Source organism: Pristis pectinata, unplaced genomic scaffold (assembly GCF_009764475.1).
Source record: "Pristis pectinata isolate sPriPec2 unplaced genomic scaffold, sPriPec2.1.pri scaffold_66_arrow_ctg1, whole genome shotgun sequence".
Lineage (NCBI taxonomy): Eukaryota > Metazoa > Chordata > Chondrichthyes > Rhinopristiformes > Pristidae > Pristis > Pristis pectinata.
The window spans coordinates 77,357-90,826 of record NW_026262572.1 but is presented as its reverse complement, the minus strand read 5'-3'; the positions used below and the strand labels follow the sequence as shown (position 1 = coordinate 90,826).

Sequence of the window (13,470 nt, the reverse complement as noted above, 5' to 3'; positions counted from 1 at the left end):
GTTTTCATTGAGAACCTCACCCACTTCCACAGCTTCCAGACACATCTTCCCACCTTTGTCTTTAATCGGACCTACCTTTACACTCGCCATCCTTCTGCTCTTCATGTACGAGAGAAAAGCCTTAGGATTCTCCTTAAACCTACCCGCCAAAGACTTTTCATGTCCCCTTCTCGCTCTCCTCATCCCCTTCTTAAGTTCCTTCCTCGTTATTCTATATTCCTCACGAGCCCGGTCCGATCCTTGCTGCTGACACCTCATGTACGCTGCCTTCTTCTTCCTAACTAGTTGTTCCACCTCTCTCGTCACCCACGGTTCCTTCACCCTGCCATTACTTCTGTGCCTCACCGGGACAAATTTATCCTTAGCATCCTGCAAAAGATCCCTGAACATCGACCACATCTCCATAGTACATTTCCCTTCAAAAATGTCATCCCAATTTACACTCCCAAGTTCTCCCCTTATAGCCTCATAATTCGCCCTTCCCCAATTAAATATCTTCCCGTCCTCTTTGCTCCTATCCCTGTCCATGACAATTCGAAAAGTTATGGAGCAGTGGTCACTGTCCCCCAAATGCTCACCCACCGATAAATCTGTCACCTGTCCCCGTTCATTTCCTAAAACTAGATCTGATATGACATTCCCTCTAGTCGGCCTGTCAACAGACTGTGTCAGGAATCCGTCCTGGACACACTTAACAAACTCCGCGTCGTCTAAACCTTTGGCACTAAGTAGGTGCCAATCAATATTTGGGAAGTTGAAGTCTCCCATTATAACAAACCTGTTATTTTCGTATCTCTCCAAAAACTGCCTCCCAATCTGCTCCGCAGTATCCCTAGTGCTACCGGGGGGCCTATAGAATACTCCCAGGAGGGTAGCTGCTCCTTTCTTGTTCCTAATTTCCACCCATATTGACTCTAGAGAGTGTCTCTATACATTTATCCACCCTTTCTGCACCTGTAACCGTGTCCCTGACCAGTATCGCCATCCCTCCTCCTCTTCTCCCCCCCCCATCCCTTTTAAAACACTGAAAACCAGGAATATTCAATCTCCATTCCTGCCCTGGTGTCAGCCATGTCTCTGTAATAGCCACAATATCATATCCCATGTACTTATCCAAGCTCTCAGTTCACCTCCCTTATTCCTGATGCTTCTTGCATTTAAGTAAATGCACTTTAGCCCATCCACATTACTACTTTTATAGCCTGTACTCTGCTTCTCCTTCCTCAAACCTCTCTACCTGTCAGATCTGACTTTTCCCCATCCCCTTCTTCCCCTGACCTACTCCTCCGGTTCCCTTCCCCCTCGCAATCTAGGTTAAACCCTCCTGAACCACCCTTGCAAATCTGGCTGCAAGGATATTGGTCCCTCTCAGGTTCGAGTGTTCAGGTCCCACCTTCCCCAGAAGAAATCCCAATGATCCAAAAATCTAAAACCCTCCCTCCTGCACCAGCTTCTCAGCCACGCGATTCCATGTCCATGTACTCCATAACTGAAAGACACTCTCCCCCGTCACCCACCGAATCCCCTCCCACAGCCCACGGACACTCTCACCCGTCACTGACTCCCTCCCCAACCCACTGAATACTCTCCCACACCTCATGGACACTCTCGTCACAGACTCACCCCCCTCTGTTAATATCATTCCAGGTGCTACAGAGGGCTGGAGTCACATTCAGATTTGTAGGGTGACACGGAGGGAGGGAGGCAGGGAGCGGAAAATTTATGTAGCCATGCAAGGCAGAGGAAATACCAGTGAATGCCTTGATATGTAATATGCAACACACCTGTACTTCATCCTTGGTTGCAGCTCTGTACTTTCTGACGGCCTCACTGAGCTCAGAATCCAGCTCCTGGTACCCACCAGCTGCCAGGAAGTGTCCAGAAGCTAGTTTTACCTGGATAGATCCCATCGCTTTGGAGAGAAATGCCTCACATCGCTCTTGTGACTCAGCCTTGATCTTGCTCATGAGAGAATCGCAATGCGAACTCATGGCCTCCTGGGAGTGAAAGAAAGATGTCGTGAGTCCCTCTCCCTCAGGGGGAGATCTGTACACTGACCGGTGTCCCTCAGTCCTTGTCTCCCCATCTGTGGGTTGGGTCCAGAGATTCCCGGACGGAGGTGGGAATCACTGGACAATAGCAGCTCACCTCCAGCTCTTTGATGTGTTTTTCACTGCGGTCGGAGATAGATTTTTTCATCAACATTTTCAGTGCCTCCTTGTGGTTCTCCTTAGAATACTTGAGGAGTTTTCTGAAAGCCTCAGGGCCACGATAAGAGAATTGGCTCATTTTCTGCATGTAAAAGGCCAGGGCTTCATCCAATGCTGCCTTGTTTTCCACTGCCATCAATCTGGCGACACTCCTCTCCACACACGGTAGGACCCCGTCCGCCATCATGCCCACATAGGTCTGGGTCAGTTCAGCAAATCCTGCGGAGGAGGGTACTGGGCGTCAGAACCTGGGGATATGATTCCTCCCTTTATTCCCACTGACTAACATCCCAGTGGACCAAACCCATTCACTCCCACTGTTCAGAATTCCAAAGGAGTCCTCCGCTTCCCATTAACTCCCAGTCCACACGCCCAGCAGATCCGACTCTTGCCGTTCACTCCCACCGTCCGCTCCCTCAACGGGACGCCACCCCTTCCCACTCACTCCCACCGTCCGCAGGCCCAATGGGACTCCACCCCTTCCCACTCACTCCCACCGTCCGCAGGCCCAATGGGACCCCACTCCTATCATGCTCTCCTGGTGTGTATTCCAATTCCTGCTCAGTGTCTTCTGCCGAAGGGAGGTGGGGTGTTGTTACCCAATTACTCACTCCTGCCCGTGACCTGCTGACCCCCAAGAGCTCTCTTGACTTTCGTGTGGGTGTGAACGTATTCGCAGAGTCTCCGTAGCTCCTCGACAAAGTCCTCATCCAGATCCTCGTCCTCCATTTGCTGAAGCCCCTTGAGTTTCTTCCATTGAGCCGGACAGGGAAATGCAAAGCAGCGACGTGTGGGGAAATGATCCCGGATACACCTGCGGAGATCGTTGTATTCCCGGTTCTGCTGACTGTTCCCATCTGTGAAAGCAGCAAGAATTCAGGGCGGGTGGGTTTACACGTCCCGACACTCTGTTCCCCCACTCCCCAACCCGGAGAATGTTGCCAACGCATTCCCACACAGTTGTGGGGAGGGGCAGGGGGAGGACTGGAGGGGCATTGAGGGGAGGGGAGAGGAAGGGGAGGACGGTAGGGGAGGGGGTATGTTAGGGGCAGGAGGACAGGAGAGGCGTGGAGTGGAGGGGAAGGGCAAGGGGGGACACGAGGGACAGGGGAGGGGAGGGTCTGGGGAGGACAGGAGGGGACTGGAGAGGAGGGTGTTCGCGAGGCGTGACGGCCAGTGTGGGAATGTGTTGGGGCATCGTGCAGTGTAGTTGGGGGACATGGGTGGCTTGTCAGGGAGGGGGAGGATGTGGGTAGGTGGGGAGGTGCCGCACAGGGCAGTTGGGGTCACGTCGACGGACGGTAGGGGTAGTGACAAGATGAGGGCTGTTGGTGTGATGAGGTGGAGAAGGGAGGTATCTAGCAGCTGGGAGGGGCTCCCTTTACACCTTCAAACCACAGGACGGTTCAGGCTGGCGGCCAAGTTAATTCAGGGAGGTGTGAGGTGATGTGAATGGGGAGGTGGAACAGGGCAGGGGAATGCAGAGCAGAGGCGTGAAGGGAAGGGTCCCTGGAGTGCGTGTGCACGATCCTGCAATGTGACAGTATAAGGCAGTACCAGGAGCCTTCCGTTATGAGCCAAGGTCTTCCCCAACCCCCTTCTCCCCCCCTGCTCTGACACCTGTTCCTGCCCTGTCTGACACCCCCCCCCCCCCCCCATCAAACTCTCACCCATCTCCAACCTCATCCTCTCTCACAGGCGCAGGTGACCAGCGATTCCCTGCGCCCCCATGACCTGTGCCCTCTGTGAATGACATGGTCACACACTCACCCTCCCTCAGACGGAGGCAGTGCTCCAGGTAATCATCCGCAGACACCTGGCTCCCTTCGACCTCCAGCTCCAGGTTCAGATCACGGATCAGCCAGACAAATTCAGGGAAGAAATGGACAAAGTCCCGACTGTCACTGTAATTGGGCTGGGACTGCACCTGGATCCGTTTGGACACTTCAGTCGCAAAACTGGGAGAAATGTCAAGGATAAAGGAATGAAATGAGAGAGGGGGACTGAGGGACACCTGTCAGTGTACAGATCTCCTCCTGAGGGAGAGGGACTGAGGGACGCCGGTCAGTGTCCAGATCTCCCCCCGAGGGAGAGGGACTGAGAGACACAGGTCAGTGTACAGATCTCCCCCTGAGGTAGAGGGACTGAGGGACACCGGTCAGTGTGGAGATCTCCCCCTGAGGGAGAGGGACTGAGGGACACCGGTCAGTGTACAGATCTCCCCTGAGGGAGAGGGACTGAGGGACACCGGTCAGTGTGGAGATCTCCCCCTGAGGGAGAGGGACTGAGGGACACCGGTCAGTGTACAGATCTCCCCGAGAGAGGAGGGCTGAGAGACACCAGTGAAGGATACTGTAAGTCCGCCATGGATTGTCGGTCTATTTTTCCCTGACCGTTGTAAATAAATATGCTGTTCAAGAGAATGGCCAGTGAAACGATGGAAGTTCCATTGTCGCTGTCTCCCTGCAGGTAGGACGGATCAGCAGTTAGTGGGGGTCTTGCACAGAGTTCAGGCCGATTGACGAGTGCCCCCTATTGTGAAAGAACTTGCGCCGGGGGGAAGGCAACTGCTCTTGGGTCACATACAGTTCAAACAAATAGATGGCAGAATTCCTCTGTCTATTGCACAGTGAACCTGCCGAGGAACACGTTTGTCATTTTTCAATTCTTTTTCATTTAAATCCAGATTGTTAACGGAGTACAGACGTCCACGCTGCCTGTGGTCGGGTTTGGACTCTGGTCTGTGGATCGTTTCTCTGTCTGTGGGGTGACCCATCAGGTAATGTGACAACTGCACTGGGGTGGGGAATGGTTGGAGAGGCAAGTACTGACCTTTTCGACATCTCCCAGACCCTCGGTGTCCAACAGCAGGAGGCGTTGCCCCGGTCTCTGAGGGAGGGGTCGGCACCACATCCAGACTCCTTTGGTGTGAGACTTGATGGTTGATCCCAGTGAGAATCCTGGAAAGGGAGCGAGTGGGCGGGCGAGGGTGGACGAGGGAGATTGGCGGAAGGGAGAGGGAGGGGGAAGGAAGGGGGAAGGGAGGGGATTAGTGAGGGAAGGGAGAAGGGGCAGGGGGTAGGAAGGGGAGGTGGGAAGGGGGAAGGAAGAAGGGAGAGGGGGCAGGTGAGAAGGGAGGAGGGGAAGGGGAGACGGGGAGAAGGGGGATGGGAGGGGGAGGGGAGGGGGAAGAGAGGAGGGCAGTTGCAGGTAGGGGGAGGGGGGAGAGGGGTGATGGTCAGTGGGGGAAGGGAATGGGAGGCAGGGGGAGAGTTGGGGTGGGAGGGTAGGGGTTGAGGGGTGAGTGTGATGAGAGGGCGAGGGGGAGTGGGGAGGAGAGGGGTGGGGGAGGGCGGAAGGAGGGAAGGCATAGAAGGGAGCGGGTGGGGAAGGGAGAAGGGGAAGTGAGGAGGGAAAGCAAGAAGGAGTTGAGGAAGTGGGGGAGGGAGCAAGATGGTGATGACACAAAGGTTGGTGGTGTTGTGGACAGTGTAGAAAGTTGCTGGAGGTTACAACAGGACATTGATAGGATGCGGAGCTGAGCTGAGAAGTGGCAGATGCAGTTCAACCGGGAAAAGTGTGAAGTGATGCACTTCCGGAGATCGAATTTGAGGCAGAATACAAGGACAATGGCAGGACTCTCAGCAGTGTGGAGGAACAGAGGGATCTCGGGGTCCACGTCCATAGAACCCTCAATGTTGCCACGCAGTTCGATAGGGTTGTTAAGAAGGCATATGGAGTGTTGGTCTTCGTTAGTCGGGGAATTGAGTTCAAGAGCCACGAGGTGATGTTGCAGCTCTGGTCAGACCACACTTGGAGTATTGTGTTCAGATCTGGTCGCCTCATTATAGGAAGGATGTGGAAGCTTTAGGTGCAGAGGAGATTTACCAGGATGCTGCCTGGATTGGAGAGCATGTCTAAGGAGGATAGGTTGAGCGAGCTGGGGCTTTTCTCTTTGGAAAGGATGATGTGAGGTGACTTGATAGAGGTGTAGAAGAGGCAAAGATCAAGTGGACAGTCAGAGACGTTTTCCCAGGGCGACAATGTCTGACACGAGGGGGCATAATTTTAAGGTGATTGGGGGAAGGTATAAGGGGGATGTCAGGGGTATGTTTTTTTTTTACCCAGAGAGTGTAAGAGAGTGGTGGGTGTGTGGAACGCACTCCCGGCATAGGTGGTAGGGGCAGATACATTAGGGAAATTTAAGATACTCTTAGATAGGCATGCCAATGACAGAGAAATGGAGGGCGATGTGGGATGGAAAGGTTAGCTGGAGCAGGATAAAATGTTGGAACAACATTGTGGGCCGAAGGGCCTGTACTTTACTGTAATGTTCCATGTTCTGTGTAACACTGGTCACTATTAATGAGACCAGTGTTCTCTCTACAGTAGGGGAGTGAAGGAGGCGTGCAGTTTAAATTCCCCAGACATCTCCGGATCCATTGTCCAAAGCGGCATGGGAAGTCCAACAACATGACATGATTGGAGGGCTTCAGCACATCTGCCACTAATCTCAGCGTGCCATCTTACGTATGCCCTGTGTATCCCAGGTCTCTGGGATTTCTGCAGGAGAGAACGGCGAAGGTTCACAACCACCGCCCCTTACCCTTCTTGACTCCCGCGAGGCGGTTCAGGAGGTAGGACTTTCCCGTATGAGCGGCACCAGCCACGGCCACCACAACCAACTGATCCTCGACGGACTGAAGCAACCTCAGGGCCTCCGGGTTGACGTGCAGCTTCCCATCCCTATTATTAACCAGCACCATGGGCTCCTCCATTTTCGGTCCGTTGCTCCCCGATCACTGACAGGTGACAGTCCTTTCCCGAAACGTCTGCAAAGTTGTAATAAGGGAGAGCTCACTCTGATTTATTACAATGTAAATGGAACAGAAAAATCACACAGCGATCTGTTATTCTCTACATGAAACCATGGGGTTAAACCCAGCCTTTACTCATCCCTGGGTATCTTTCATTCAATATGTGAACCAGCAAACCCTTCGATTAGATTCCAATCCTAAAACACAGTCTCAGGTGCGACAGAGATGACGCTATAATTAGACGTTGCAGTTAAGCATTAATATAAATGTGAACCAACCTCCAAACTGCCTTCGAATGTAACCTACAAGGAGAAATTGAGACAGCGGTATGAGCAAACACCACCGTGTGTGAAGAGAGCTGTCTCGGTTCACAACGGGAGGTCGCTGAAAGGCTACGGTTTGGGAACCAAGGTAGCCATGAGACAATCTCCTGTGTGTCGGCCAATGTACATCCTGTGGGGCAGTTGTTAATTAACCTGCATTGAAGCAGGTCGTCAAACTCCTTCAACCAAGGTGATGCTGGACGAACTCAGCAGGTCAGGCAGCCTCCCTGGAGAAAAGCATTCGGTCAACTTTTCAGGTCAGGATTCTTCTCATCACTGCTTTGCTTTTCCCTCCTATATATCGGGCTTCCCCCTTTTCCTCTCTTCAGTCCTGAAAAAAGGTCCTGACCAGAAACAGTGACCGCCTGCTTTTCTCCACGGATGCTGCCTGGCCTGCTGAGTTCCTCCAGCATCATCATGCTTTTCATCTGGATTCCGGTGTCTGCAGTCCTTTGTTTCTCTGTCTTCAGCCAAGGTGTTCTGTGTTATTATCAACTCAATAACAAAGGTCCTAGGCTGCCTATTTTGCCACATCCTTCGATACTGATCATAGGTAGGATTGTTCTGTCAATCAATACCTGAGGAGTCGGCGTATCCAGAGGGTCAATCCACACGATACAGTGATCTGAAAGAGAAGACGAATAATCTGAGTGTCTGGGGATTTATGTTAAGAAGCTTTTAGTTGATCAATGTGATGTATCTACTCCAATAAAAGTGCCTCTACATTCAGACTTCATCTTGTCAGTAAGATGTGCTCCCGCTGTAAATGGCTTGTTCTATCGACCCACATGTCCACACACAAAATACGAAGACAGGAGAGAGACTGCAGGTGCTGAGAATCTGGAGCAACCCACAAAAAGCAGGAGGAACTCAGTGGGTCAGGCGGCATCCATGGACATCCGACGTTTCGGATCGAGACTCTTCGTCAGGACTGGAAAGGAGAAGGGGGATCATCCGGCATGAAAAGGTGGTGGGAAGGGATGGAGCAAGAGCTGACGGGTGACAGGTGAATCCACATGAGGGGGAGACAATCAGCCTCCACCAACACCCCAGGTAGCACGTTCCATGCGCCAACCACTCTCTGGGTGAATAACCTCCCTCTGATATCTCTCTTGAACTTCCCACCCAATACCTTAAAGCCATGTCCTCTTGTTTTGAGCATTCGAACCCCGGGAAAGAGGCGCTGACAGTCCACTCTACCTATTCCCCTCAATATCTTGTATACTTCTATCACGTCTCCCCTCATCCTCCTTCTCTCCAATGAGAATAGCCCTCGCTCCTTTAGTCTCTCCTCATAATCCATACACTCTAATACAGGCCGCATCCTGGTAAATCTCCTCTGCACCCTTTCCAACGCCTCCACATCCTTCCTATAATGAGGCGACCAGAACTGGACACAGTACTCGAAGTGTGCCCTACTCAGAGTTTTGTAAAGCTGCATCATTACTTCGCGGCTCTGAAACTCGATCCCCTAATTTATGAAAGCTAACATCCCATAAGCTTTCTTAACTACCCTATCCACCTGCAGGGCAACTTTCAGTGATTTGCGGATATGAACCCCCAGATCCCTCTGATCCACCACACTGAACAGAATCCTGCCATTTACCTTGTACTCCGCATTGGCGTTTGTCCTTCCAAAGTGTACCACTTCACACTTCTCTGGATTGAACTCCATTTGCCACTTGTCAGCCCAGCTCTGCATCCTATCAGTATCCCTCTGCAAGCTTCTCCAGCCCTCCACACTATCCACAACACCACCGATCTTTGTGTCATATGCAAACGTGCGAACCCAGCCTTCCACCCCCTCATCTAGGTCGTTAATAAATATCACAAAAAGTAGAGGTCCCAGAACCGATCCCTGTGGGACACCACTAGTCGCAGCCCTGCAAACCGAATGCACTCCCTCAACCACAACCTTCTGCTTTCTACAGGCAAGACAATTCTAAATCCACACGGACAAACCTCCCTGGATCCCGTGGCCTCTGACCTTCTGAAGAAGCCTACATGCGGAACCTTGTCAAACGCCTTATTAAAATCCATGTAGACCACATCCACTGCATTACCCTCATCAATCTTCCTGGTCACGTCTTCAAAGAACCCTATCAGGCTTGTAAGGCAAGATCTTCCCTTCACAAAGCCATGCTGGCTGTCCCGAATCAGACCATGATTCTCTCAATGTTAATAGATCCTATCTCTTAGAATTCTTTCTTACACCTTCCCCACCACAGACGTAAGGCTCACCGGTCTGTAATTCCGTGGACTATCCCTACTACCTTTTTTAAATAAGGGGGCAACATTCGCCACACTTCAGTCCCTTGGTACCATCCTCGTGGACAGCGAGGACTCAAAGATCCTAACCAACCGTTCAGCAATCTCCTCCCTCACCTCACGACGCAGCTTGGGGAAAATTCCTTCAGGCCCCGGGACTTAGCTGTCCAAATATTTTCTAACAGCTCCAACATATCCTCTCTTTTAATATCCATATACTCTAGAACATTACCCTCACCAACACTGTCCTCAGCATCATCAAGACCCCTCTCCTTGGTGAAATACTTAAGAGAAGTATTCATTGAGAACCTCGCCCACTTTCACAGCTTCCAGGCACATCCTCCCAACTTTGTCTTTAATCGGACCTACCTTTACCCTCGCTATCCTTCTATTCTTCACGTACGAGAAAAAAGCCTTGGGATTCTCATTAACCCTACTCGCCAAAGACTTTTCACGTCCCCTCGCTCTCCTCATCCCCTTCTTAAGTTCCTTCCTCGTTATTCTATATTCCTCACGAGCCCTGTCCGATCCTTGCTGCTTACACATTATGTATGCTGTCTTCTTCTTCCTAACGAGTCGTTCCACCTCTCTCGTCACCCACGGTTCCTTCACCCTACCATTCCTTCTCTGCCTCACCGGGAAGAATTAATCCCTACCATCCTGCAAAAGATCCCTGATCATCGACCACATCCCCGTAGTACAATTCCCTTCAAAAATGTCATCCCAATTTACACTCCCAAGTTCTCGCCTTTTCGCCTCAAAATTCACCTTTCCCCAATTCAATATCTTCCCGTCCTCTTTGCTCCTATCCCTGTCCATGACAATTCTAAAGGTTATGGAGCAGTGGTCACTGTCCCCCAAATGCTCACCCACCGATAGACCTGTCACCTGTCCCAGTTCATTACCTAAAACCAGGTCTAATCTGGCATTCCCTCCAGTCGGTCTGTCAACATACTGTGTCAGGAATCCGTCCTGGACACACTTAACAAACTGTGTCCCGTCTAAAGCTTTGGCACTAAGTCGGTGCCAATCAATATTTGGAGATTTGAAGTCTCCTATTATAATAATTCTGTTATTTTCGCATCTTTCCAAAAACCGCCTCCCAATCTGCTCCTCAGTATCCCTGCTAATACGGGGAGCCCATACCCCAGGAGGGTAACTGCCCCTTTCGTTTTCTAACTTCCACCCATATTGTCTCTAGGGCGGATCCTTCTACATTATCTACCCTTTCTGCCGCTGTAGCAGTGTCCCTGATCAGTATCGCCACCCCTCCTCCTCTTCTCCACCCCCATCCCTTCTAAAACACTGAAATCCAGGAATATTCAGTATCCATTCCTGCCCTGGTGACTGCCAAGTCTCTGCAAGAGACATAATATCATAGTCCCATGTACTTATCCAAGCTCTCAGTTCATCTCCCTTATTCATGATGCTTCTCGCATTCAAGTAAATGCACTTTAGTCCATCCACCTTACTACGTTTATAGCCTGTACTCTGCTTCTTCTCCCTCTCTACCTGTCAGATCTGACTTTTCACAATCCCCTTCTTCCTCTGACCTACTCCTGCAAGGGTGACGGGCAGATGATGAGCGAGGGGTTCGACGCAGAGCAGGGGCGGTGGGGCTGGTGGGATAAGGGAAAATAAAGAGGGGGACAGAGGGGGATGGTTACCAGAGTTAGAGAAATCGATGTACAAAATAGAAACATGAGGTAGACAATCGTAACTACTGAAGCTGGGTTTAATCACTGGCTGTTACTTTTGGATGTAGGGCATTTAGAACTCGATATACTTTGAGTTCAGCGAGGATCCACCAGGAGATCCAACCACCAGGTCTGAACATTTACCCACAGCTCCAGTGAGAAGATTCACTCGGACCTGGGACCCAGCTCAAATCCAGCAAAGCCCATCCCAGTGAGTGAGCTCCCTTCTGTCCCCAGAACTGCTGACGGAGCTCCATGAACTGAAAACTATTTCACCCAGTCCAACTCGAACCACACGTTCAACTTCCTCATCTTACCAGTGAGGAAGTAAAGGGTTAGGAAATTGTGACTGTACATATAACTAATAAAAAAAATACCACGCTAGCAAACCCCTGACTCAGGACTAGGTGGTAATTACTGTGTCCGGAACTTGATTGCAAGCCAATTATACTAAACTATAAGGGTGATGGTTGCATTAACAGTAAGTGGGAGGTTTGTCCTAGACAGTGAGAGTGATACCTGTCTTTGATTCTCTTGATTGTAAATACATTATACTGAACAATGAGTGCGATGTATGTCTTTGAATCTCAGGAGGCTGATCGGAACTCTCGGAGCCGCATTCATTAAGGGTGCGTGACAATGTCTGTATAAATTACTGTCTGCTCCTTTGTATTGCGGAGACCTCGGGTAACGACTCTTAACGAGTTTTCCCTGGCGGTATACTGCTAATAAACACGTTTCTACAGAATTAATCCGTGACACTGTGTGACTTTGCAGCAGACAGGAGTGGGAACTTAAAATTGGGACAAAAATTTGGCGAGCCAGCCAGGAGTCCAAGGGGCGTGAGGGATCGACGAGGATAACGACTACCGGAGACGGAAGGGCCCACAAGGACGATTCACCTTGATCCCTTTCAGGGAGTGGGGCAACTGATCGATCCCTTCTCTTATCGAATATCCTCTGACGGACTCCTCGTGAACCTGTCTGAGTGCCACAGGTAATAGGAGGTTCAAGTCCTTGGAGTAATAACGGAAAGGGGTTTGAGTCCCCAGTTTTGCGTTTTAAGGCTGTGAAGTTTTAGGTTTTGAGTTTTAAGTTTTGAGATCGGTTCTCCAGTACTACCACCCTGCCTTATACCGGTTCTTAAGAGGGCAAGTCTCCCATGGGAAGGTCAGGAACCTAAAGTGAGTGAAGGAAAGAGACCAATCTTAGCGATTTGTACTTTACGGTAAAAGAAATGAGGCAAAGTCTCGATAAATCTGGGTCCAATACCCCACTATCTAAATCATGTAAAATTGACCAGACAAAATGAGAATAATTTCCGTAAATTATTGACATGTCTCAATAAAAAACTGGGAAATGTAATATGGCCATTAGGGGGAACTTGGGATGTGGATAAGTGTCTAAAGGCAGAAAAGGCGATTTGGGAGCGAAATGCAGGGGAAAAATGTGAAGTATTAATGCCGACTTGGAGAAAAACGGCCGAAGACCTGACAAATAAATCTAAACAGAGGAGTTGAGAACATAATGCACGTAGAAGGGGGATTAGTGTACGAGATGAAAAAGGAAATCCCAAGAGTTGGGAAGTTCTGAAGTCTCAGTGCAGAGACAACTATCCTGAGGAACAGAAGGGAGAGGGAGGGGGTAGGTCGGAATAATAAGGAAAAACGTAGGAATTAAAAAAAATAAGGATAAAGTGGAGGTACCTCCCGACATGTCTGGTGTGCCCCGGTTGTTCCAAAGTAATGTTACGGACGAAAATGAGGAGGATTGGATGGTTCAACCCACTGCACAGATCTACCCCCAATTTCACTGCCGCCCCCATATAATGCAACTGGTCCGCAAAACGTTCCGCTCACACCGCCAATGAATGCTGGCCAAGCTCCGTACCAAGGACAATTCCATGGCCCGATTGCGTCCCGAACTAGAAATCAACTTAGACGGAGAGAAAGCCCGCATACGAATGGTTCCAAGGCCACAGACAAGGGACGGAACTTTCCAGTAGGGGTCAGTTCATCAGAAGATCCTCAGACGGACACCGATTATGACTCCAATTGTACCACTGATAATGACGAGCCTAAAGATCCCGGCCCGCCACCTATGTTGAATGATGTAAAGGGAGCCAAGGCTAAAGGACAGTTCCCCTATAGGAGTG

General features: G+C 50.5%; 2 protein-coding genes across 4 annotated transcripts in view; one reads left to right on the top strand and one right to left on the bottom strand.

Annotated features, from left to right (window-relative positions):
- LOC127567263 (guanylate-binding protein 1-like) overlaps positions 1–13,470 on the top strand; it is a 226,480-nt gene that overhangs the window by 173,224 nt on the left and 39,786 nt on the right. The window lies entirely within an intron of this gene.
- Positions 1–13,470, bottom strand: part of LOC127567264 (guanylate-binding protein 2-like) — a 31,345-nt gene that overhangs the window by 9,210 nt on the left and 8,665 nt on the right. For 2 of the 3 annotated variants that reach the window (XM_052009947.1, XM_052009946.1), the window contains 8 exons: positions 7,929–7,975; positions 6,817–7,042; positions 5,043–5,170; positions 4,564–4,673; positions 3,981–4,168; positions 2,822–3,067; positions 2,149–2,429; positions 1,785–1,997 (listed from right to left, as the gene is read on the bottom strand). In XM_052009947.1, coding sequence (XP_051865907.1) covers positions 1,785–1,997; positions 2,149–2,429; positions 2,822–3,067; positions 3,981–4,168; positions 4,564–4,673; positions 5,043–5,170; positions 6,817–6,988 — 1,338 coding nt within the window. In that variant the 5' untranslated portion in view covers positions 6,989–7,042; positions 7,929–7,975. Of the gene's footprint in view, positions 1–1,784; positions 1,998–2,148; positions 2,430–2,821; positions 3,068–3,980; positions 4,169–4,563; positions 4,674–5,042; positions 5,171–6,816; positions 7,043–7,928; positions 7,976–13,470 lie in introns of those variants that run through there. The other variant, XM_052009948.1, reaches the window with a different exon arrangement.